This window comes from Psammomys obesus, unplaced genomic scaffold (assembly GCF_907164565.1).
Source record: "Psammomys obesus unplaced genomic scaffold, mPsaObe1.curated_primary_1811, whole genome shotgun sequence".
In the NCBI taxonomy this organism is placed as follows: domain Eukaryota; kingdom Metazoa; phylum Chordata; class Mammalia; order Rodentia; family Muridae; genus Psammomys; species Psammomys obesus.
In genome coordinates, this window is record NW_026585580.1 from 3467148 (window position 1) to 3491558 (window position 24411).

At 38.8% G+C, this 24411-nt stretch overlaps 1 protein-coding gene across 1 annotated transcript in view; it reads left to right on the forward strand.

Annotated features, from left to right (window-relative positions):
* The window catches only part of Lmbrd1 (LMBR1 domain containing 1), a 94422-nt gene that overhangs the window by 30947 nt on the left and 39064 nt on the right, over nt 1-24411 (forward strand). The window contains exons 4-8 of the mRNA XM_055606150.1: nt 5028-5125; nt 6384-6451; nt 11740-11828; nt 16678-16751; nt 24197-24322. Coding sequence (XP_055462125.1) covers nt 5028-5125; nt 6384-6451; nt 11740-11828; nt 16678-16751; nt 24197-24322 — 455 coding nt within the window. The remainder of the gene's footprint in view (nt 1-5027; nt 5126-6383; nt 6452-11739; nt 11829-16677; nt 16752-24196; nt 24323-24411) is intronic.

The window sequence follows — 24411 nt, forward strand, 5'->3', positions numbered from 1 at the left end:
GTATTACTTACAGATTGGCACAGGTGGCCTCTTATGGAAATGTTCAAAATGTAGACTCTGGTAGTAGTTACACAACTCTTTAAATTTACCAAAGCCTCTCTCTTCAACATGTGCAATATGTAAGTTTTGTCAGTAGTAAATTACTTGTTGAATTTACAGGAGAGTATTGGCGGGTAGTCAGGAATTGTTGCTAAATAGTTTGAAATTTGAGGCACTCGTCCAGGTGGCCTTAGTTAGGAGAAAGGCTTCTAGCAGGGGACCCTTCAGTTATTGGCTGTGCGCTCTTCGGGACAGGGCATCTTGGCTTCTCCCCCTTCCTTTCCCACCTTCTGACCATGCAGGGGGCAGTTCACTTTACCATGCTCTCCTGGCACTGCCGTCTGGCAGCCACACCCTTGGCTCAAATGGTGCTCCCCCGTCTTTGACTGTGACCCAAGCTCAGCATAGGCATTCATCCTAACGTGAAGTGTAACAACTTCACTTTTGTCTTTATCATTTTATGTGACGTTCTGTAATTGGAATCTCTCCCCTAATTTAAATTAACAGATAACAAAAAGATAAATGAGGCTAAGTTAGGAAGACTAAGGCTTATGAATTGCAATGAAACATGGCCTCTAGAGTAACCAGTTTGTAATGTTAATTCCCTTGTTTCTGCCTACTGCAATTTCAGCTGTGTAGCTTTGAAGCCATTGTTCTAGTCCTTCGTTGCTGGACAATTGGGAGTAGCCCCAGAAATTACTTATCTTTTTTCTGGTTATTTTATTTAATCAATTATTCCTATAAAATTACCTTGTAGTGTGAAGTGTGGGATAAATTTTATAAACAGGGAAACAACAAAATCATGAACAACTGAATGTTCATTCATGACACAAATTCGAAGCTAATGCTCACTAACAATTTTACTTAGCGTTCTGTATTCTCAGTGCATATCCAGCAGAATGCTTGCGTGGCTTTGCTTTACTTTCTGAATTTGTCTCCGTTATAGCTTAGAATTTAACAAAGTGTCAGAAAAACCAGCAGTGTGAAACAACAGACTTTGTCGCAGTTTCTCTGCCCCAGGAATCCAGAGGCAGCTGGGCTTCCAATCAGCCGGGCTTTCCCTGCAAAGCTGCCGGGAAATTGTCTGCTGGTTCTGTAGTCCTCCTGAGGCTCTGCCAGGGAAGCATTAGCTCCCATACCCATTCTCACTTGTTGACCAGCTACCTGAGCTTTGTGCAACAGCTTTTCTGTAGGCCATAGTATGGCATGACAACTGGAGGTTTCAGAGAAAAAGGGATCGTGTAGTCAAGATGGAAGCCAGAGTCTTCCTGTCATCAGTATCAGAGTGATTGTCTATTACTTCTGTTTATACTCTCCTTATAAAATAGCGAGTGTGCCCCCAGAGTTGAGGTCTCGCCTGGTTTCTCTATTGCAGCCTAACCTCATGAGCTTAGGGTTCTGCATTTAAATGTAGGCATATGTCCTCCCCTGGAGTGAAGGCTGAAGCATATTCCAGGGTCTTATAACTGAACACATATTATTTGAGGCCTTCTCTGTGTCTAAGAGGATCATGTCATTTAGGGGTTTTATAAGTCTTTTAATAATACATACTACATGGCTTAATTATTATTAGACCAACTTTACATGTTTTAGGAAATCAAAATTGGTAAAGAAGGTGTCAGCTTAAGAAGTGCTTTGCTGGATTTGATTTGCTCTTCTCTCATTCACACTTCTTCAGTCAGTCAGCTTACATTGATACAGGCCTGTGACTTGCCCTTCATTTTATTTTTGTCAGGTTTAAGTGCGAAGAATCAGGTAGCTTTATAAAACGAATTAAGTAGCTGCTCTTTCAGAGACTGCCATGGACTACAGAGCACAGCACGGCCACTCCCTTCCGTGTCCTGCAGGTTACTAATGATCAAGGGAACAGGCAGTTCACAGGGCCTTTCCTGACCCCTTAGCAAGTGGTCCATCAGCAGCACTGTGGCTTCAAGGCGTTCTTAGGAAACTTTTTCTTAGCTGAACTATGTGATGGTTGTTGTCTTAGAAGCTGTTTGGGAATGCCTCCAGCAGAGGGTGAAACAGTGTTTTCACTGGCTCAGAGAAGGTGATTCCTCTCTGGCCATTTTGGTCTCATTCCACAGAGCCACCACAAGATATGGCTCTCAAATGACAGGCTGGCCTGGACTGGTATGTTATACCATGGGGCCTGCAGTTAATTCTCTGGTCTTCATCTTCAGCACTTAGTCCCTGTGATCATAACAGTCCAACATGAGCTGGAGTTATTTTAAGCCATCGTGCATCAGTTTCAAAGAGGAAGCAGGAGATTGGGGGTTCAAAAGGAAGATGGGTGTGGATTGTACAGCTTTCATTCTTGACCCAGGTTTCTTCAGCTGGATAAATGTTAAGGAAATTAAAAAACCTTTTTTATTCCCAGAGTGTAGTGTCTTTATATTGTGCTCCTCCCAAGCTAAAAGTTTTGTAATAACCAATTATTCTCAGTGTTGAGGACTGAACGTCAGCAGGCAGGAAGTCACCATAGCACTGAGCTAAATCCCTGTCCCCCCCTTTTACTTTCATTTTGAGACAGGCTATCAGTAAGTTGTCTAAGGTGGCCCTTGAACTTGCTTCATAACCCAAGCAGGCTTGAATCTTAGCTGCTTACTGTAATGTGCTGATGGCAGTCTGTAATGGAAGCACAAGCAAGGGCACACTTGAGGAAGGTGTCACGACTGAAAATGTCATGACTGGGGTAGTGAAGGAGGACTTCCTTTGATGATTGACATGAATCTGAAACACGTCTTTAAAAGAAACAGTTCTGTTTCAAGACAGTAAAAGAAGCAGTGAGTATTTGCTTTTCTATTTATAGATGTAGAAGGATAACTGGGTGATAGAAATTGCCCCATAATAAATGTTAATTTAGTTCTACCTTTGCAGGGCTAAAGGCAGGAATCTTGATGAAGGGCACCGAGGAAAATAGCCAGATTGGGAACATAGTTTAGCCTGGGCTGTCAAGACACTAGGATTTCAGGCAGGTGTGTGCTCCCTACTTTTACTTTCTTCTATTTGCTGCTGCCTTGGTGGGGGGGGTGGTGGTGTAAGTTTTGGGGGAGGATTATTCACTGTCAGAAAGTCATGCTGACTTTTCCTGCCCATCAGTCACTACAGTTTTTTGGCTTCCCATGAGACTTGTCTGGCTAGCTTGTCAAATTTTTCTGCATTCAGTCATAGAACATGTAGTCTTTTGTCCGGGGCTTGTTTGATTCAGCATAAGGTCTGTGGACTCCATCCGTGTTGTGCCTCTCTTACCTCTGTATGTCTGTTGTGTGAGTGTGCACACAGTCTGTTTAGCCACCTGTTGGTGGACATTCGATCTCTTTGGTTGTTTTTAATTATTGCAGGTAACTTAGCTTTTTTTGCCTGAGCTCATTACATTTCTTTACATTTTCCTGACGATTGGGATAACTGACGAGCACCTTTGTGTGTGTGTTTGCTCACTGTGCGTGTTCTGTTGCAGAGTGTCTGTTTAAGGCTGTGCTCTGATCTTGACTTTTGAAAATGGCATGGTTTACTTTTGGATGCAGATGTGTATTTATTGATACACAAGATGCTGTGTAGTACAGCACGAAGCCAGAGAAACAGATTGCAGGACAGCAGCTACAGTGTGAGAGCACATCCTGTCTTCTCATAGCCATGGAATTTGTCTTCTACCTTGTTATGCTAATGAGTATGGCAGCAGCTTACAGCAGTTACAGATCATTGTTTTACAAATGAGATCATGTGTTGCCAGGATTAGGAGCATGTTTAAGTAGTCTGTAACTCCTGTGTAGTCACTTCTTCCTAAATAGGTTATTGGGATTTTACTTAAGTATCTCCTAAGTGTAATAACATTGTTTTTATTTGAGTTTATTTCAGTGGTTTTTAGAATTCATCCATATTATAGTATATGCCAGAATTTCTTTTTTAATTTTGAGTAATTGTCCACTTTACATATATGCTATACTGTACTTCACTGTTTGTGTCTCATGGGACCTGGGTTTTACCTGTTTTTCACTATTGTATGTAATGCAGCTTTGACCATGAGGAGTATAGACATAGATAGGATTTTTAATTCTTTTGAATGCTTATGCAGAAGTATAATCATTTAGTCATATAGTAGTTGCATCTTTCAGTGCTTGAGAAAGCATCCTACTGTTTCCATGGTGCCTATCCCATTTCACATTCCTACAGGAGTACACAGGGTTCTCTGTGTCCTTGCCAACCTGTTGTTTTCTCCTGCCCAGTAGTCATTCTGGTGTGTGTGAGCTGGCCTCATTGCCGCCTTGTACAGAAGAATAGGATAGCTGCTGCTTTGTGACTGTTGATGAGATTGTGCTGCTGTTATCTTTCCTGAGTATGTACATGCAGGAAAATGCTTTTACACAGATTTAAAAAACAGGCTTCGTGGGTTTTTCCTGTCTCTCAAGGTCACTTACACTGTTTTCTTTAATTCGTAAATATATTTGATCTTTGCTCATGGGTAAAGCCTTGCATTGAATTAAATATTTTACTATCTAAAATTATCTCAAATATAACAGAAAATAACTGCTGTGAAGTAACTTTGAACTTACTTTACTGATTTACTGCTAGTCTTACCTTTTCTCCACCTGTTTTGTCTAAGACCAGTGTGCTAATTCTAGGTGTCTTATATTTCGCAAAGGGAAATTATTTCTATAAAAATTACAGTGTCTTTTTTAGCTGATTCTTCAGCTTACCAGAGTAGCTGAAAAATGTTGGGCTGAAATGAGTGCAAAGGTTAACTGAAATGAGGTAATGTACAGGTTTGTATATTGTATACATCATAAGAACCCGGATGTTAACTTCACCAGTTACATTAGTTTTGTTATACATTCCCTGAAACTTACTTCAGTTGTGATATATTAGTGTAATCCTTTTGTTGATTTCTTGGGATGGGAAAAGCAAAGACTGAATACCACATATACAGAGTTAGGATTGTAGGGCATTCGCTTGGGAAGTTTGATCGTGGCATTTGTTTTTCATTCCCACAGCTTTGTATTCTGTTATCCTCTTCTGTGTGTTCTTCTGGATCCCCTTTGTCTACTTCTATTATGAAGAGAAGGACGATGATGACACCAGTAAATGCACTGTGAGTTGTCTTGAAATGGAGTGCTCATCTCAGTTGAAAATTTTACTTCCTCCTTTTTCAAAGAGTGGCGTGACTCCACTTAGTGTAGCCTCCACTTTAGTGTAGCCCTTGTTTAGACCTGGATGATTTAGGTAGCTTTGGAAAACTATTTACTCTCTCTGGGACTTAGCTCCCTGTCTCTAAAATAGAGGTTAGAGCCCCTGCCTTATACTTGTTGTGAGAATTAGGTGAATTAATTTACATAATTAATAAGGCTTAGAATAAACCGGGAGGTGGTGATGCATGCCTTTAATCCCAGAACTTGGGAGGCAGAGGCAGGCAGATTTTGTGAGTTCGAGGCCAGCCTGGGTCTATGGAGCAAGTTCCAGGACAGCCAGGGCTGTTACACAAAGAAACTCTGTCTTGAAAAACCAAATTAAACCAAACGAAACCAAACAAAAAACCCAAAAAAGGCTTAGGATAGTGTTCCCTGGCATGATAAATGTTGTACATAGATTTATAATCCACATACAAGCTATGTAGGGTGGTGCGTACCTGTAATCCCAGTACTTGGGAGATGGAGGTAGTAGGATTGCCAAGTGGAGTGCCAGTCTAGTGATTTATGTGTGTATATATTTATATGTACGTATGTAGCAAAACATTTGAACATATGAATATTTATAGAGTTGTTCTGTATTTATATTTTAAGGACATAAACATGTATGTACATACATAAGAGTATTACTCATTCTTAGCCAGGCATGTTGGCACACGCCTTTAGTTCTAGTACTCGGGAGGCAGAGGCAGACAGATCTTTGACTTTGAGACCAGCCTGGTCTACAGAGCGATTTCCAAGACAGCCAGGGCTACACAGAGAAACCCTGTCTTGAAAAAATAAAAACAAAACAAAAAGAATATTGCTTATTCTTATGTCCACCTTTAGTGATTGGATTAGAGAGATCATAGATGCTGTGTGTTGCTTGTTTGGGGGAATATTTTTCTATTTTAACAGTTTCACCCACTGGCTATTTATGCATTTAGTATGGTGCTTTTCAGAGGGTCTAACCATTACAGATACTTGCAAAGACACTCAAGATGCAGAATACTGATTGTAGTTTTTTTTTTCTTTTAATTTTAAGGCTTTTCTGTCCAATAGTTGAAACTTTACACTCTTGACTAGAAATATATATTTGGTATGAAAGAGAACATTATTATACTGTCACAAAACCTTTTTATGTAAAGGCTTTCTAAGAGATATGTTTCCCCTCCTGGCCTCTAGCAAATTAAAACGGCGCTCAAGTACACTTTGGGATTTGTTGTGATCTGCGCACTTCTTCTTCTTGTTGGGTAAGTCTTGATATTTCATTGTGCCAATGGGAGAAAATTGTTTGAGTAAATAGTAACAGAATGTTCATTCAGAAAAAAAAATATGCAAGGAAAAGAAAACAGTGTGAGAAGAAAACAATGCGAAAAGAAAAGCAAACAAATGGCTTTTCATGTCGCCCCTGTGTGGAGCTGCAGCGAACACTGGTTGTGGATGCTAGCCATTGTTCATAGCTGTCCAGCGTTTGTACTTTGTATATTCTGTCTTATCCAGTTCTTGGTGCTGTTCCAATCTTAACACTTACTGCTATGTTGAGGATGCCTTCCCCGGACCGAGATCGTGGATTTCTCAGTTGCCGTTGGCAGGGCCTTCTGAGAGGACAGCAGCTCCCGTGAGTGAGCCCCTGGGGCTGCTCCGTGGACAGGCACCATGTTCACACATTAAAAGCTCAAATCTCTGTAGAGCTTCTACATCAGTGGAGGTCTACGTATTGACGCCTCACGTCTGACATCTGTCCTTGTTTGTGGGAGACTTCCATCTTTGTTAAAATAGATGTGACCCTTTGAAAAAAATTTATGGCAGAAAGGGTTAGTAATATGATCTTTATTTGCAATATCGTGCTTTTAAGTTTTCAGTTAACAGTTTAATATGATAATACAATCACATCATATTCCCATTCCCTTTGTCCCTCCAGCCCCTTTTGCCCACCTCCCCGTGAGGACATTAGGGGGTAATATGCGTTTAATAATTTTTGTTTATAACTAATTTGGTGGGTTTTAAACAAATGTTTAAATTTTATTCTATGCGTAGGGTTATTTTGCCTGCGTGTATGTTTGTGCATTGCCTGTATGTCTGGTGTCTGCAGAGGCCAGAAGAGGGCATTGGACGCCTGGAATTAGAGTGTTAAGAGTTGTGAGCTGTCATGAGTGCTAGAAACTGAATCCCGATACTCTGGAAGTACTCTTTCTCACTAGCCATCTTTCCAGCCCATTATTTGTTTTAAGTTTTAGCAAATGGCGTTCAGTGCGTTAAAACTTCATTGGATATAATTGTGATGGGAGTGGAGCCCACCAGTGGCCTGTGGCTCCCCAGCATCATGGAGCTTGGGTCTCCTATTCTGATTTCATGCCTATTTCTTTTGCCTGTCTTGCTGGGTCATAAGAGGGTCACGTTATAAGTTTAGGGCTTATTACTTGTTTTCGCTACAGAATATACTTTTACAAGCCCTCTTTCCCACTAAAGAAAGCAGAGGCACTTCTGCTGCTTTTCTCTGATGACATGGAAGTCATTAGCCATGTCTCTTAGCCTGCTACTTAGAACAGGGTCAGCAAGCTTAAGGGGCAAATATAAAACACATTAGGGTTGTAATGCATTTAGTTTGTGTGCTTCGTGTGTTCCTATGTAGCTCTGAGGTAAACGTAGACAGGTAAACATCCCTCCTTGTTTGTTGGAGACTTAAAATAGTGACAATAAAACTATTGTATTTTCATAAATACAGGCACGCAACATATAGTAGATCCCTGATTTAGAATATTACTGAGAACTATCAATAAAACCACCTGTCTCTGCAAAGGCAAGTGTGAAAGTTTCAGTTCCCCGGGGACAGTGCTCTTCTCATTACCATATGTAAACATTTGAATGAGGCATACATTCCAGTTAAGGGAAATGTATGAATTTCTTGAGAATACTTTGAGGCAGAATACTCTAATTTCTTTGGAGAGATTTTCTTGTTGATCAGTCTGTAAATGATCTGCATAGCCAGGGTGTGGTCTAGGATTGACATGTATAGGGCACATCAGTCTTTATAGCACTTGTGGTTTGTGTCGGGGCTAGATCTTGGGGCCTGAAATGGAAGCTGTTGGTCTCCATCCTCACAGTCCACACCCGGGACAGTGTGAGATGTTCATGGTGAGGAGCACCTTGCAGAATCAGAAGACTAGGAGAGGGGGTAGTGGTTGAGCTGAAATTTGAACTTATGGAAAGAGGAAAGGCTAATGTGTAGAGTGCAGTAGTTTGCATGTGCTGCTACAACAAAGTGCTACAGACCAGTGGCTTAAACAGTAGGCATTTAAGTTTCACAGTTCTGGAGGCAGGAAGTCTGTGGTCAGGATGCTGGCAAGTTTGGCCTCTGGTAAGAGTTCTGCGTGGCTCAGTAAGGTGGCCACCTCTTACTGTGTCCTTTCTTCTGTGCCTTGTGGAGGAAACTGTTTGGTCTCTTCACTTACTTCAAGGATTCCGATCTCATGCGATAAGGGCTCTACTCAGCTGAAGAATGAAGTAAAAAGCATGTGACTTTAAATCCGCCTTTCCCCACAAGCTAACAAACAACCATAATGAGATGTTCGACGTGATCACATAGACCATTGGCATGATATTAGGCAGGCATGTAGGCTGAGAGGCTAGAGTGCAATGTTTAAGACATAGTGAGTTTTATCTTAGCAATCAGAATAGTGAGGATGGGTGTGACTCCAGGGAAGTTAATATAATCCCTACTTTAAAAATTACAACACTATAAAGAATGTGTGGATGGGGCTCTTGGGATTATTATGCTTAGGAAGTGGTGTATTTAAAGGTGGCAATATCAGCTAGGTAAGCCACTAGTAATTCAGGTGAGAGGTCAGAAAGAGTAGTTTCTCAGAGACCAGGAAGAGACAGATGAGCCATTGAGAAAAAAGAAAGGACATGATGTGGTGGTTGAAGGTGGGAGCTAAAAATCTTGTGTTTGATTGTGTTGAATTCATTCTTTCAATTTCATATCTCCTGAAAGTCATTAATTAGCCTCTTCATCATCTCTTCCCAAAGACACACTGTATTAAGCTAATTCAGTGATCCAGAAGGATTTTAGAATGTTTTTACTAAGCTGCTTTTCAGCTTTATTATTTTCAGTGATGAGAAGGAGAGTTCTAATCTTTCTGTGTTCCTATTGTTTTTGCTGCTATGGCTGTGAAAACTGGGGTGCTTTCTATTCAGTGTTTTTGGGAAAGGCAAGTTAAGGAGATATTGATGTGATTTGGCTAATCTATCCCATTAAACTACCACTCTTGAGTGCCATAAATCATCACCATTCACTAAATGTCAGATAGTCTTATTAACTCTTTTTTGCCTCATCAAAACTAATGTATCACATCATTATTTGATTTCAATTGCCTTTTAAAAATAAATGTTTTTATTAAATATTGAGAATTTCACACATTGTATTTTGATCAGATTTACCTTATACTCTTCCCTGTACCTTTTTCCAGATCTATCCCCACTGCCCTCGCCAGTTTCATAATTCCCCCTTTTTAAAAAAAACAAAACAAAACATAATAACTTATGCCTTCAATTTGTACCTTTCATATCCTTTTGCATATGGTGCCCTCTACTTGCGCATGGTCAACCTACCAGGAGCTTCAGCTTTAAAGAAATTGATTTTCCCTCTCCCAGCAGCCATCGGATGCCCATAGAGTCTCAGAGGTGGGCGCTCATGAACCCCTTCCTTTGGGACCATGCCCAGATTTTGGCTGCTTTGATCTCATACAGGGCTTTGCAGCCATCCCAGCTTCAATGAGTTCACGAGTACAGTGGTCCACTCATTTCCAGAAGGCAGTGGTTGCTTGTAATCTGCTTCCTCAGTCTTTTTAGCTCAGCCCCATTTAGAGTTAAACTTGAACTGGTTGACCATTATTGCCTTTACTCTATTGCTCATTAAATGTTTGCATACTATTGTTTAGAATTTAGTGTTTAGTTATATAATAATTTTTATTTCTGCTTCTTGATATTTTTCTTTACATAAAATTACTTTGGTTCTGTTTATTAATGATTAAATCCCTGTGGTGATATGATTGGGGAAATGCTGAGTCTCTGCTCTAGTTTGAACCTAAACTAATGAGTGCTAAGTCTCTGATGGATTTCATCAAAATAATTTTTCAAAGTCATTCATACTTATAGTTTGTATCTTTCTTTTTAAATTTAGTTTAAAAGGTCAGGTCATTGACTTTTCCTCAGTTTAAGTAACTATGCTTAAGTAATTGTTAAGTGACTGCTGATACTTTTAAATGGTTGAACAGTCAACCTCAGAATTTGATTATAAGGTAATCCTTGAAGGTAGGGTTAGTTGAGCATTTATTCTACTACTAATGCACAATATTTTTGATTACCTAAAAGTAAAATTTTTGAGTATAAATACTATTAGGTATTTGTAATATGTGTTTACCTTAGATAATTTTTATAAAAGAATTTTTCCTACATTCACAGAGTGATTATTCACAAGTAAAAAAGTTCAAAATATATTTTTGAGGCTATCAAGAAAAACCTATGCTTAAGTGAAACTAGGTTACTATGTAAGTAGTTCTTTTATTGTTTATTTTTCTGTTAATTAAATCTTAGTCATTCAATCAATGATTAATATTGATATATAATATCTAGAAGTTATTTTTTAAAATTTATTCTCCTGTTTGAATTTATTGCTGGACAATAAATGAACGTTTTCCATTTATTCTTGTGGTTTTGGGTAGGTACTTTGCTTTCTAAAGTTATAAGAATTAGCCTCCAAGATTAGGAAGACTCAAGGCAGCCTGAGCAGTTAGAATTGCCTTTCACAAGCTGTGGATTGAACTCAGGTTCGTGGTGTGCCAGGCAAACCTTGGGAAACACTACCACCAGTCTACATCTATAGAGCACTGGTTAGAAATTAAATACCCTGACGTAAAATTGGTTTAGGAAGGAGGGGTGAGAGTTACTTTTACCCTTTAGAGTAGTGTCCCATGTATGTTATCTTGGGAACATCCCACTTTTTGCCTTAATGTCTTCATGTCTTTGTTTATTATTCTGGCCTGCAAAGTAAATTGACTGTTCTCTGTTCTCCATTTTTTCTTAGTTACATAGATCTGGTAGCTGTGTTTCTGTTTCAGTGTGTTCCTCTCTCCTGTAGATTAGAAAACAAAAGAAAAATGTGTTCACTGTATGTATTGGGTAGAATCTTGAAAGACATCAAAAAGAAAAACAAGTCACCTCTGGCTTCGCTACATAATAATTACTGCTTACTGTGATGCATTTTAGTTTCAATTTTACATATAAATATGTTGAAATACTTTTATTTATTTGTTTTCTGCTAATTCAACATAGAATTTTTCTGATACCATAGGTCAAAGCAAATATCTGAGAAAGTAAGTGTGTTGATGAAAACCCCCAGAACCCTCTGCCTGGCACAGCTGTAGTATTTAAAGAAGAAATTATTTTTCTTTAAAAACTATTGAAAATTGAGTTTCAGACCATTTTCTTTTACTTAACTTGTTTTGAAGCCTCTAAACAGTTATTTTTGCCTCTGTAGTGCTTTTGTGCCACTGAATCTCCCCAGCAACAAAAATTCTACAGAGTGGGAAAAGGTGAAGTTCCTGTTTGAAGAACTGGGAAGTAGTCGTAAGTATTAAAAATCCTTTTTCAAGTCATTTATATTCTGTGTTCTTTGGAAATTTATGAAGTTCAGCCAGTTTTTATATTACTGAAAATTTAACCCTCACATTCTTTACTTAAAGGATGGTTTATCTTGTTAAGCTGCCTTCCAGCTACTGTGAAGGTAACTTTGTCACTTCTGCATAAGTCACCGTGGTGTAAAGAAACTCAAATGTACAGTGTATTTTAAAGGACTCATTATTTTAATATAATCTTTAATTTTTTATGATAATGTAGAATATTATGTTAGAGAAATGCACTGGGCATACTGATTTTTATTTTCAATTTTTAATAGAAGAGTGCTCTGTGATGCTACTAAAAATGAAGTAATATTTTATTGAGAAAGGAAATTATATGTTTTGCATGAATTAAATCTTTTACTATAGATTTATGGTACCAAAACATGTCAGCATTACTTGAAATTCTAACAGAAAAGAAAACCTGGGTATACTGATTAGGTTAATAATTAAAGATTTCTGTAAATATATTTTAGTTGTATATGTAGATGAGAAGGTGCACGTGAATGCAGGTATTTGTGGAGGACAGAGTTGTTGGATCCCCTGGAGCTGCTGTTAGAGGTGTGGGTGGGGGGAACTGAACTCGTCTTCTACAAGAGTCATAACAGCTGTTAACTGCTGTTGTGTGAGTTTTGGGAATTGAACCTGGGTCTTCTGGAAGAGCAAGAAGTGATCTTAACTGCTGAGTCATTTCTACAGTCCCTACTTACATGTTCCTAATTGTAGTCTCATCTTCCCTCATCCTACTTCCTGTATGTGTAAGGCATCAAGTATATTTAATTGTTCCAAAACATGTACTTACTGTGTTCTAAAACAAAAACATGCTTATACAGTTCATCTTACATAAATATGTGTGTATTTGAGTGAAGTCAAGGTGTAGAACATGCCCATTGCTACAAAAATTTGCTTAGGGTATTCAGTTAATATCACCTCCCATGTTAAATTTATTAAGCTACATGTTGGTTTACCGGTTTAAAAGTATTACCAACATATTGTGACTTTCATATACATCTGGCTTAGTTCACCAAACAGTGCTTTACAATTAATTTGTATAAGTAACTGCTTCTTTTTTTTTTTTTTCTTGTAGCAAAGTACTAATACAAATAAGCTGCAACTTCTTTGTCAATAGGATCTGTTTATGTGCATGCCCAGATCATATATTTTTATCGAGGAAATATCTTCACCAGCTCAGTTATCCTTTACTCAAATACAGATTGTGTGTGTGCGTGCGTGTGTGTGTGTGTGTGTGTGTGTGTGTGTGTATGTATGAATGAATGACGTATGTGTGTGAGTGCGCATTGCACAAGTATGGAAGTCAGAGGACAGGTTTGCAGAGTTCTCTCTTTCCACTTTGATGTAGGCTCTGGGGATTGCCCTTAGGTCCTGAGGGTCCTGTGCCAAGTACTTTAACATGCTCAACCATCTTGCTAGCCCAAATACATCGGAATAATTCTTAACGACTAACTCGGAATTGTTTGCAGCAAACCATTTTGATTATTAGTAATACTAACTTTTAATATGTTAGTGTAATACTCTATTAATTCTAAGATATGTTCTCATTTGTGTGTGTGTAGTAAATGTGTGTGTGCATGGGACTGGGGCACTTGCTCTTATATGCTTGTGGAGGTCAAAGATTGGTATCAAATCATTTCCTCAGTTGCTTTCCTTATTGTGGGGATAGTGTCTCATTAAACCTGAAGCATACTATTTCAGCTTGCCTGCCTGGCCAGCCAGCCCCTGTGACCTGTCCATCACTGCTGCCTAGCTAGAGGCTAGAAGATGCTACAACATCCTCTGTTCACATGAGCACAGTACATCGAAACTCGAGTCCTCATGTTTACATGCCAGACAGCGCCCCCTAAGCTACAGCCTCAGACTGTTGTTCACATGTTTTCAGCTCAGATTTTAGTGTGTATCTTAGAAGTAATGGCTCCCTAAAATAGCTGTGAGCTGGATACCAGACTTGCCTCGGTATTATAAACAGTTCTGTTGTTTCTTTGTGACAGTCTGACAGTCAAACAAATAGTGTTGACATATCTTTGATTTGATAAAAATGCGGTTTCTAAAAGATTTATTTTTACTTGTGTATGTGTGTGAATTTATGCATTGCTGCCACATCTGTGCCAGTGCCATGCATGTGTAGGTAACTGTGGTTGCCAGGTGAGGATGTCAGATCCTCTGTAGCTGGTGTTTCAGGCCCTTCTGGGCCACTTGATGGGGTGGTAAGAGCCATACTGGGTCCTCTGGAAGGGCAAGGATGCTCTTAGCCACTGTGCCATCTCTTCTGTCCCTGAAATGTAATTTTTAAAAACTAAGGCTTAAGGATTGGCCCCATCTGACTTATTAATTTAATGTGTTCTTTTTATGTGTTAAATAAAACTGAGATGAGTTAAAAGACATATCATTTTAGTTTATTAACCTTCACAAACATATTATTGTTTAAACATCAAATTCATAAAAACATTACATTTGTTTTCACAAGACCTGCCTTTAAGCCAGATAAATGCAAACTACATAGGACTTATATTAATAATATGAAAAGGTTATTCTTACTTAAGAACAGCCAGTTTTATTTTACTGTAGACTCTTGCTCTTGACCTTCCTAACTTGTTAACATAGTATTCCTTATTTCACTTGGGTGGTACGGTTTCTGTAGCTGTGTTGTTTGGGCTATTTAGTTATTGTCACTGCTTATTTTTTTGTATAGGCTCTGTTCTACTTTGATTTCTATTGTTGTGATAAAGACTATGACCAAAACCAACTAAAGTAGAGAGGGTTTATTTCATTTTAGAGCTTATAGTGCATCATCAAGGAAGTCAGGGCAGGAACTCAAGGCAGGAAACTAAAGGTAAGAACTATTTAACAGAACCCATGGAGGATCACTGCCTACTCATTTGCTCACCATGGCCTGCTCAGCCTGCTTTCTTATATACCCAGGACCCCCTGCCCAGGGGTGCCACTACCCATGACAGCCTGGGCCCTCCAGCATCAATTTTTGATGAACGAAATGCCCTAAACACTTGCTTTCAAGGCAGTCTGATACAGGCGTCTTCTCAGTTGAGGTCCTTTCCATATCATTCTAGCTTGAGGCAAGCTGACAGAAATCTAATCAGCACACGCTCTCATCTCACCACGCAGCCCAGGATGGCCGCCAGCTCTTCATCTTCATGCTTCTCTCCAGTACTGGGAATATAGCTATACACTACTGTGTCCAGATAGTACATTCTCTATTCCCATGCTCATGCTGAATTTCAGTATAGTTTCGGCTCATGTTTGCTCTGCTTTTTCTGCCAAGTAGGCAAGCTGATCCTCTCAGCTTAAAAGATGAGATATGCTTAGTGTTCTGAATCCTTCTTTCTTCTCTCTCTAGGTTACTCTCCTTTCCCCCTTCCCAGTTAGAATACAGCCCCTATACCTAAGAACATCATGGAAGAAGGGTGGAAAGACTGTAAGAGCCAGAGGACCAGGGTGTTTTCTTCTAGATAGTCTTCTCTAGGCATGGCAGGGATGTTGTATTCATGAAATCTCAACAATATAGCTGCTGAGACAGAATTTGCAGGGTGACAATGCCAGTTGATGTAACTACAGTGCATTAGGGGAATTTCACAAGTCCCACCCCTAGATGAAGAGAAGGCAGTCTGTGCCTGCTGAGAGAGGGAGAGTGAGCTCCCTGAGCTAGGTTATGTTCCAAGAGGTCAGCCTCAATTACATGTACATTAAAGAAACACTTTAATGAGCTTAGTAGACTGTATATTACATAATAATAGAAGAGACCTTAACTTGAGCAGGCTTGGAGGGTAGAGGCATGTGCACAGGTGGAAATGGTGTGAATACAGTGCTCAAGAAATTCTCTAAACAGCACATTTAAAAAAGATAAAAAAAAAAAACTCTAAATATTTTAGGCTACATACAAACAATAGTTTCAAATTAAGAGAAAAAAAATCCAAAATTATCAAGACTAAGGGAAGGCAGGAAAAAGAGGGAAGGGCAGGATCTTCCTATATATTTAGTGTTATAAGGAAGTCCAGGCATGGCAGAGGAGATGGTACCTTAGTGGGCAAAGTACTGTGCAAGCATGAAACCCAGAGTATGGATTCCTACCACCAACATAAAAGACCTGTAACCTCACCACAAATGGTTGAAGACAGGTGGAGAATCCCTCAGCTTGCTAAATGAATTGGTAAACTTCTGGTTCAGTGAAAGACCCTATCTCAAAAAAAGAAAGAGAGGAAAGGAAGGAAAGGAGGGAGGGAGGGAGGGAGGGAGGGAGGGAGGGAAGGAAGGAAAAGAGTGGATAGTAACTGGAAGACATAAAATACTGACCTCTTTCCTCTACCTTTCACACACACGTGTACATATACTCTACACACCACAGCACACACAAGTAGGTACAAAAGGTTGTAATTGACAAGTTAACAGGATTCATTTCTCAGTATTAATTTTGCAAAAGATAAGATAACCACGTCTCAAATAAGGAAGACGAGAACAAGAAATTGAAGAGGCAAGCACCTAATATTTTACTGATTTCTTTTAGGTCCAATAATTAAACTAATTTTTTTCTTTCGAATTTTAAAAGGTGAAGGAAAGGAAATCTTAGCTGATTTAAAGATTGATTTATAAAGAGCTCTTTAAAAATTCATGTTTTGAATAGAATTAGCACTTGAAGGACACAGTAATATATATTTGTTTTATTACTTCCTAATGCCTAAAGGAACCTGCCCTGTGCATTTTATGTGCTATAATAAATATAAACATTAGGCTCATATAAATGTTCATTAACAGTGTTTTTCATTTCACAGATGGTATAGCTGCACTGTCATTTTCCATTAGTTCTCTGACCTTGATTGGAATGCTGGCAGCCATAACATACACAGTAAGTATATCGGGACTAAAGCTAAAGCATCCCCCAATGCAGCAGCCCTGGTCCTCAGTCATCTTCTTACTGTCCTTTACCTTCAATTTCTTGTTCTCATTATCCTTATTTGAGACTTGATTATCTTATCTGTTTGAAAAATTAACACTGAAATATGAGTCCTATAACTTGTGAATTGCAACTAATTGTACCCTGTGCAATAGTGGAGTGAGTAATGTGTGTGTGCCAGAGCCCTGAAGCATAGGCCAGTATGTTACTAGCTCAGAGATTGCTTTGTCTGGGCGTGTACTGTTCAGTCAGACGCTGACGCTCCTCTAGTGTAGACACTGATACTGTATTTTCTAACTTTCTGATTTTGTTCAGTAGCAAGGCATTGCAGACTGCTCTTTGGTTTGGTCAAATGAAAAACAAAGAGGCCATAATCAGTGCTCTCTCTCACCTCTTCCCCACTGTGCTGTATAAGCAGCATTTAAATTATCCAGAAGCTTTTGAGAGTAATGAAATTGTACATAGAGCATTCTTGATTCTTGTAAAGATGAAATGTACTGTTCTTTTGGAAACATTTTTGCATATCTTTAAGCATAAAAGAAATGGGCTGCTACTATAACAACAGAATTGCATTATGTTCCATGATCATTCATGTGTTATTACATACATAATTCAAAGAGCTTGGGCTACCAAGATAGCTCCCTGGGTAAAGGTGCCTGCCACCAGGACTCACATTCTGCGTTTGGCTCTAGAACCCATGTGGTGGCAGGAACCAGCTCCCACTAGTTATCCACGCACGTGTCCACATACACGCATGTGTACTAAATTGTATAAAGATAATTTTTTAAAAAATAGCTTAACAAAAGTACATTGTAATATCTTGAGGTGCTTATTTAGGTACTTAGTTTAATTATTCATGTTTAGTTTTCTGTGTTTTATGTATTAGTACATAACAAGTTTGCCATCTGCTAGTTGTGGGTGGTTATCTGTCTCACAGAATGTTTACAGCATAATAATTATTTGTGTTAACAAGAAGTCACAAGTTGTAAACCAATCAGGAGTTAGATCTGGGGCCCAAGTCACTGTTCTTTGGCTGTTCTGTCATACTGATTCACAGTTTGTCTCTAAACCTTCTTGAGTCTGTCTTCTAGATGGGAATAGAAAGATTTCACAGGTGTTTGGGAAGCTCAGGAAGTTTGTTTACAGAAGCGCTTTGGTAATTACAGGAAAATGAGGAAGGCAGTGGATGAAAGATTGGTCAGGAGTAACAAATGGACAAGATGGAAAACTAACATGTAATACCACTGTCAGGAACTGTGAAAGGCCCAGGACTCACCCTGCTTGGAGTCTGCTACAATGCTGTGTGTTCTTATAGATGGTGCAAGACTTCTGAGTCAGATGAAACACTTTGCTGATCACAGCAGCAGCACTCCATAGCCTTGATGTTGTTCAGGTTCATTGTCTCTGTTTCCACCAGCAATTGTGAGGAGAAGCCAAGGAGACAGTATCGCAGTGAGGTGCGATACAAAAAAGGAATTCTGGCTCAGGGAAGCTGAGTCACTTTGTGGCTGCCCTTTGTTCCAGAGCAATATGCCACTTGTATCTGCCTAGGCTATTTGCTCTACTGATATCCTAAAGAAGGTACCACTGGGAGTGAGGGAGGAGAGGATTCATCTGATAAGCTGGCTTCCGGTTTGGAGTGAGGAGGAAAATGTGTGAAATCATCACTAAGACCATTTGAAAGATAGCTTCCTGCTAGGCTTGGGTCAGATGGAAGGGAAGGAGGACTTCCCCTATAGCTGGACTGGGGGAGGGGCAAAGGAGGAGAAGATGAAGGGAGGGGTATATAGCTGGGATACAAGGTGAATAAATTATAATTAATAAAAATTAAAAAAAAAAACAGAGATTGAGGAAATGTCCAAAACAAGACAGACACCTTCCTGGACAAGCAATGTTATGATATGGAGAAATATTTTAATTAATTCTTTTTCTTTGTGTGGGGTGTGGGGCTGCATGGTCGTGCACCGCTTGAGTGCTGGTGCCTGTAGAGGAAAGCAGAGGGAGCCAAATCCCCTGGAACTAAGGTTGCAGGTGATTGTGAGCTGCAGTGTGGGTGCTGGGAATCAGACATGGGGCCTCTGCACAAGCTGCCAGTGTTCTTTACTGCTGAGCCATCTCTCCAGCCCTTAAAGAAATATTTTAACTAATATTTTATGTTGTTCAACTTTGAAAATTTTCATTTAATCATTTAGACCAAATAATCATATTGAATTGAGATATTTTTAAAACAACTTTTCTTATATACAGAGGAGCAACCTTAAAGGTAGTGATAAAATAAACAGAGGGAATTTTACTAAGGTTGGAAGCCAAAGGAGAAAGAGGAGTTGCTGAACAGAAAGGGAAGGAGTGCCTTAAGTCCCCAGGCCAAGGAGAAGAGTCACATAGTTTCAAACAAGCTAGGAGTTACAGCTTTTCTTTAAGCCGAACACACAAAAAAATGGAGAGGTTTACTGTGGAGTTCAAATTCAAGAACCGTCTAACCTACTCTACTGTCTCTGTTTCTTGATGATCAGGGTAGAGTAATATTTCAGAAATTCGGTGTGACTGCTTGTGAACTATTCGTCGTTAACATAGTTAAATATTTAGTTTCATATAAACCAAACTGCGATTTCTACTTCTTTCTTCTGTCTGAAAGTAAGAACATGCACAAAGCAATTATATCATGAAGAGTGAGGAAATGAATTATTCAAAGATGTGCAAGTCAGAGATATATTCATAATTGATGGTTAGTTGGAATTGGAAGGAGGTGGAAAGAGAATAAATATCATTTAAATAGCACTGAAAATATGCTCGAAGCACAGTGAGCTAATATTTCACACCTAGCCGAGGGTGGGGCTCGTTCTATTACTGACAGTGGCATGGAGAGCGTGTGGAGTTGAGTAGGGTGCATGAGGTTATTTATAACCTCTGCTCTTTGTCACGTGCTTCCTTGGTAGAAATGGGCCAATAATTTCTTAAGTTTATTAAAGTCCAATCAGAAAACTACAACAATTTCTTTGAAAATTAATCAAAAAGCAACCAAATGTAGAGAAGTACCTTTACTGTAAATAGGTAGTTAATATTACTAATTATTATATTTGTCTACAATTGAGCTATAGTGTTTTCTCAAACTTACCATGGAAAGGCTTGAGAATTGTTTTTTTGTTGTTGTGAAGAATAGTGTGCAAGAAAGCATGGTAGATATTCATAAAGGTAGAATTTTCCTGAAGTTTCCAAAGTGAGAAATTAAAGTGTAGACTACTTTGACCATGAATATAAAGAATCAACTAAATGGAAATTATGTCTGTGAATTTATAGCTAATTTTTATATTGAAATTGCAGTCATTTCTGTACTAATCAAGTGTGTTTCTTATATATAATGTATATTATTTAGTTTAGGTACTAGTTGATCATTTAAAATTTCACTTTGCTTTTGACACTGTACTACGTCTTAAGGATTAGCTATGTAATTACACATTTAGTTTTAAGATAATAACAAACTGTTTTAATCTGCCTATTATTTGAAGCTTATGTTGAAGGGGATCTGATAACTTTGATATTTAACAAATGAAACCTCTGGGGATACATACCTATGTAGATATTATGACTTTTCTTGGTGCCACCAGGTGAATGGAGATATTTGCATATAAAATAAGGCCAGTGGTGTGCCTAGTGACAAGATGGCTAACTTCACACTCATTAGGGAAACTTCAAAAATGTCCTCTAAAGTTCTTACGGATTATCAGCAGATATTATCCTACTCTATGTACGTTTCCTGTTTGTTAGTTATTAGTGGCCATGCGTGGTAATAAATAGAGGGCAACATCTACTTTTATGCTATTGAGAACTAACAATGTATCTGTTTGGGATATTCTACTCCCATGTCTGGATCTGCCTTGAAGCTACTGACGCACCATTCTGTGAGTTTTCATTGCTTTGCTGCTTTTTGTCTTACCATTCGAAAGGCAATACTTAAGGAGAAAAATATATACCTAATTAGAAAATTCGAAACCGCTTCTAAATGAGGCTCTGAGGCTCTACCCTTCAAAGAACACAGAATCCTTTACTGTTGCCAAAAGAAAACAAAAAAGCAAACAAACAAAAAAACCCTGTGCAGTTTTGTCCATTGTTCTAGTAAATGTTGTTCCCTGTACTTCCTTGTTCTCCTCTGCTCTGTGTGGACTGTTTGTTTCTATGCCACAAGACTGTCTTAGATATGTAAATGGCAGTTAAACTCGGTCTTTTATACCAGGGGTGAGTGTAACTCATGGCAGGTGACAGCTCCGGAACTAGGACTGAGTTTGTGATTGTGTTTGTGACGCTGCTGTGTCCTGACCTCTGCCCCCCATCAGGAGTTAGAAGACATCAGTGTCGGGACACATCCAGATGCTGCTGATGTTAAGGGTTAGGAAATGGATGTGTCCTTATGAGGAAGCCGAGTTCTCGTGCAGTACACACGTCACTGGCTCACAGGTTTTACAGACACACAGGGAATGTCTGCATACCCTGAATGTGCTTGCTTTGTTGAATCTCACAAATACCCAAGAGGTTTTGAGTTGGAAACATTCTGAGGGAGTCACATATATAAAAGAATTTCCATTCTAAACTAATCAGTGAAATAAGATGGAAAAAAATGTTTGAACTTTATACATAATGTTTTTAAGTGTTTTGGTTGATGGTTTATTCTTGGAAGCAAAACAAAACAACAACAAAAATTGGAGGCAATTATGGCTAACCTAGAAGAAGCATTTTAAATGCCTACTAGCTCATTTAGACTTGACAATTTCCTAGAAATCCACTGGAGGGCAGTAGTAAGCAATAAAAGTGCTTTTGCACACACGCCCCCCCAACATGAACTTAAACTCAAAAGATTAGAAACCTTAATATTTTAAAATGTTTATTTCAAGCTTATTAAAATCTGAACATTATAGTTAATTTTCCTTATAATCACTGAAACTTAAACATGCAATTTAGAAGCAAGCCAAAGCTGGGTAACCAAGCCAGTGGTTATTGTCTTGTATTTGCTACCTTTGGTAAGACTTCAGAGAGAGGTGGAGTAACCTGGTGTCCTTTTAAAGCAAGCTGTTAACACGTGAATATTTTTATTTTCTAATGTACTTTATATGAAGCTACTGAGGAATTCACTTCAGCTCTTCTAATAAATACCTCTGTGTGCAAGAAAATAACTCCATGATAATTACGAGCTCTCTCTTTTTGAAGGCTTTTAATCAAGTATTATCTTTAGAGACAAATCACCAGTTTAGTAAGTGTTCTTAGAATAAAGACAGGAAGGAAAAGAATTGGAACCTAATCTGGACATATCAAGTAGTTTCTGCTCTTGTTACTCTGCTCTAGCTTAAAAGCCTGATTAGCCAAGTTTGGCAGGCCAGTAATGTTAACCACACATTGTTATTTATTATAAGCAAGGCACATTTGCAGATCAGGGGAAATTTCTCAGACATGGTGTAATTAAGCTGAGACTTGAAGTGCACTGAAAATTTCTAATGAGTCAGGGCAGTAAGTGGCATTCTGGGGAGAGCACTGCATGGATCACAGAGTGATACAGCCAAGCCTGAAGAGGGCCACTAGAGGGTTTTAAGGGTGGTGAACAGTTGGGGGAGAAATGAGGTTAACAAGATGATGAGAATGCAAGATTCCTGTAAGAATAGTCATTCATTCTAGCACATATTAAAGAATTATTAAAATTCCTTTTAAATGCAATCTTAAATGAGATTCTGAAACTATACATATATATGCATATATAAAAACATATATAATATATATGTGTGTGTTAAGAATGAAGATATGAGTAGAACTACTCTGGCTACAGCAACTAAAGGTACTGTATGCTGTTTCCCTCTGTGTCTCCTGCATTGACCCTAGAAGAACTTTCCCAGAATCCTCTCCTGTGAGAAGATTTTGCATGATATATTCATGAGTTCTGGAGAATCTTAAAGCTTAGTTAGAAGATGACATGGTCTGATGATGGTGTGGGAGCAAGATTACTTTGAAGCAGCACTGAAAATGGGCTAGGTGAGCCTAGCAGGACAGTCAGAAAAATGCACACACACCCTGGGCTTTGACTGTAGACTGTGAATCAGGAGCATGTCACAAATACTGACTAAACAGTAGAGTCCTAGTGAAGCAGAACTGGAGTTAACACATTAAATAATTCACAGCTGTCTAGCGCAGTATGGGGAACCCAAACAGACACTCCTTCCGAACTATAGGGGAGACTGAATAAGGTGCAATGACTGTGCGCTTAGAAGAAATATGAAAAGGATTTTAGATGACAAGTTTGCATCTGACAGTCAGAGTTTGTTGTTGCAACTAGGAGATAATAGTTCTCACGTTTCTTTTATTTGTTTGTTTGTTTATTACAGTTTATTCACTTTGTATCCCCGCTGCAGCCCCCTCCCTTGTCTCCTCCCAGTCCCACCCACTCTCCCTCTTCTTCCCATATTCCCTTACTCTATTCCCCTGATAGGGGAGGACCTCCTCCCTTTCCATCTGAATCTAGCCTATCAGGTCTCATCAGAGAGACCTGCATCATCTTCTTCTGTGGCTTGGCAAGGCTGCACCCTCCCCCCGGGGGGGGGGGGGTGAGGTGATCAGAGAGTCAGCCACTGAGTTCATGTCAAAGATAGCCCCTACTCCCCTGACTAGGTTTCTTAAGCACTTAGTGTATCTTTGAATCGGGGCCACATAGCCAATGTCCCTGAGTCTTTTGTTGATAGGTTTAAAAAATATATATCATTTGGGAATGGAATTTGGACCTGAGTGGTACATTTATTTTCAGTGTTGTAAATTAACTGTTGAAATGTATTTGAAGATTAGTAAAAAAGTTTGGCTATTTACATATAGAATATTGAGTAAATTGTATATAGATAATTAGTCCACAAACTAGTCTTCAAATATCAGTGATATGGTCTAAAGGTTTACTCTATGTAATTGGAGAATAACTGTTAGTTTGTATAATAACTCGTACTATAGTAACCTGACCAGTCTGGAGTTGTAATGTATCACTTTGATAACGTGTGACTAATTTGTTTTGAAAACATACCTGCATGTGTGTAACTGGAGTAAATAGAAGAATTCTGAGGTTAAGAGTGTGATCAGAGCCGAATGGGCTTGGTGACCAACTTTACTTATTCACTATTGCTCACTTTCAAGTTATTTCTCCGAAGGTGATTTTTTTTTTTTTTTTTTTTTTTTAGAAATAAAAGTAGACTTTATTTATGTTAATGCTATAGTATAAATTAGAATCAGGAGCCTAAGCAGCTTGGCTAAAAGTTTAAAAATGAGATTGAGACAAGATAAGTTATTTGTAGTTATGTAGACCTGATTTTTCAACCTGAAAATTGTTTATAAAATGTTTTGAGTACTTTATTAAAACATTTGCTTGTCATTCCTTCCAGGCATATGGCATGTCAGCATTACCTTTAAACCTGATTAAAGGCACTAGAAATGCTACTTATGAACGCCTGGAAAACACTGAAGACATTGAAGAAGTGGAGCAGCACATTCAAACGATTCGGGCAAAAGTAAGCTGCTGTCTTGTCATTGGAAGCATAAAGTTTCTTTATCTTTATGGTCCCTTGTGATGTGATTTTGCCCTTGGCAAACCCAGAGC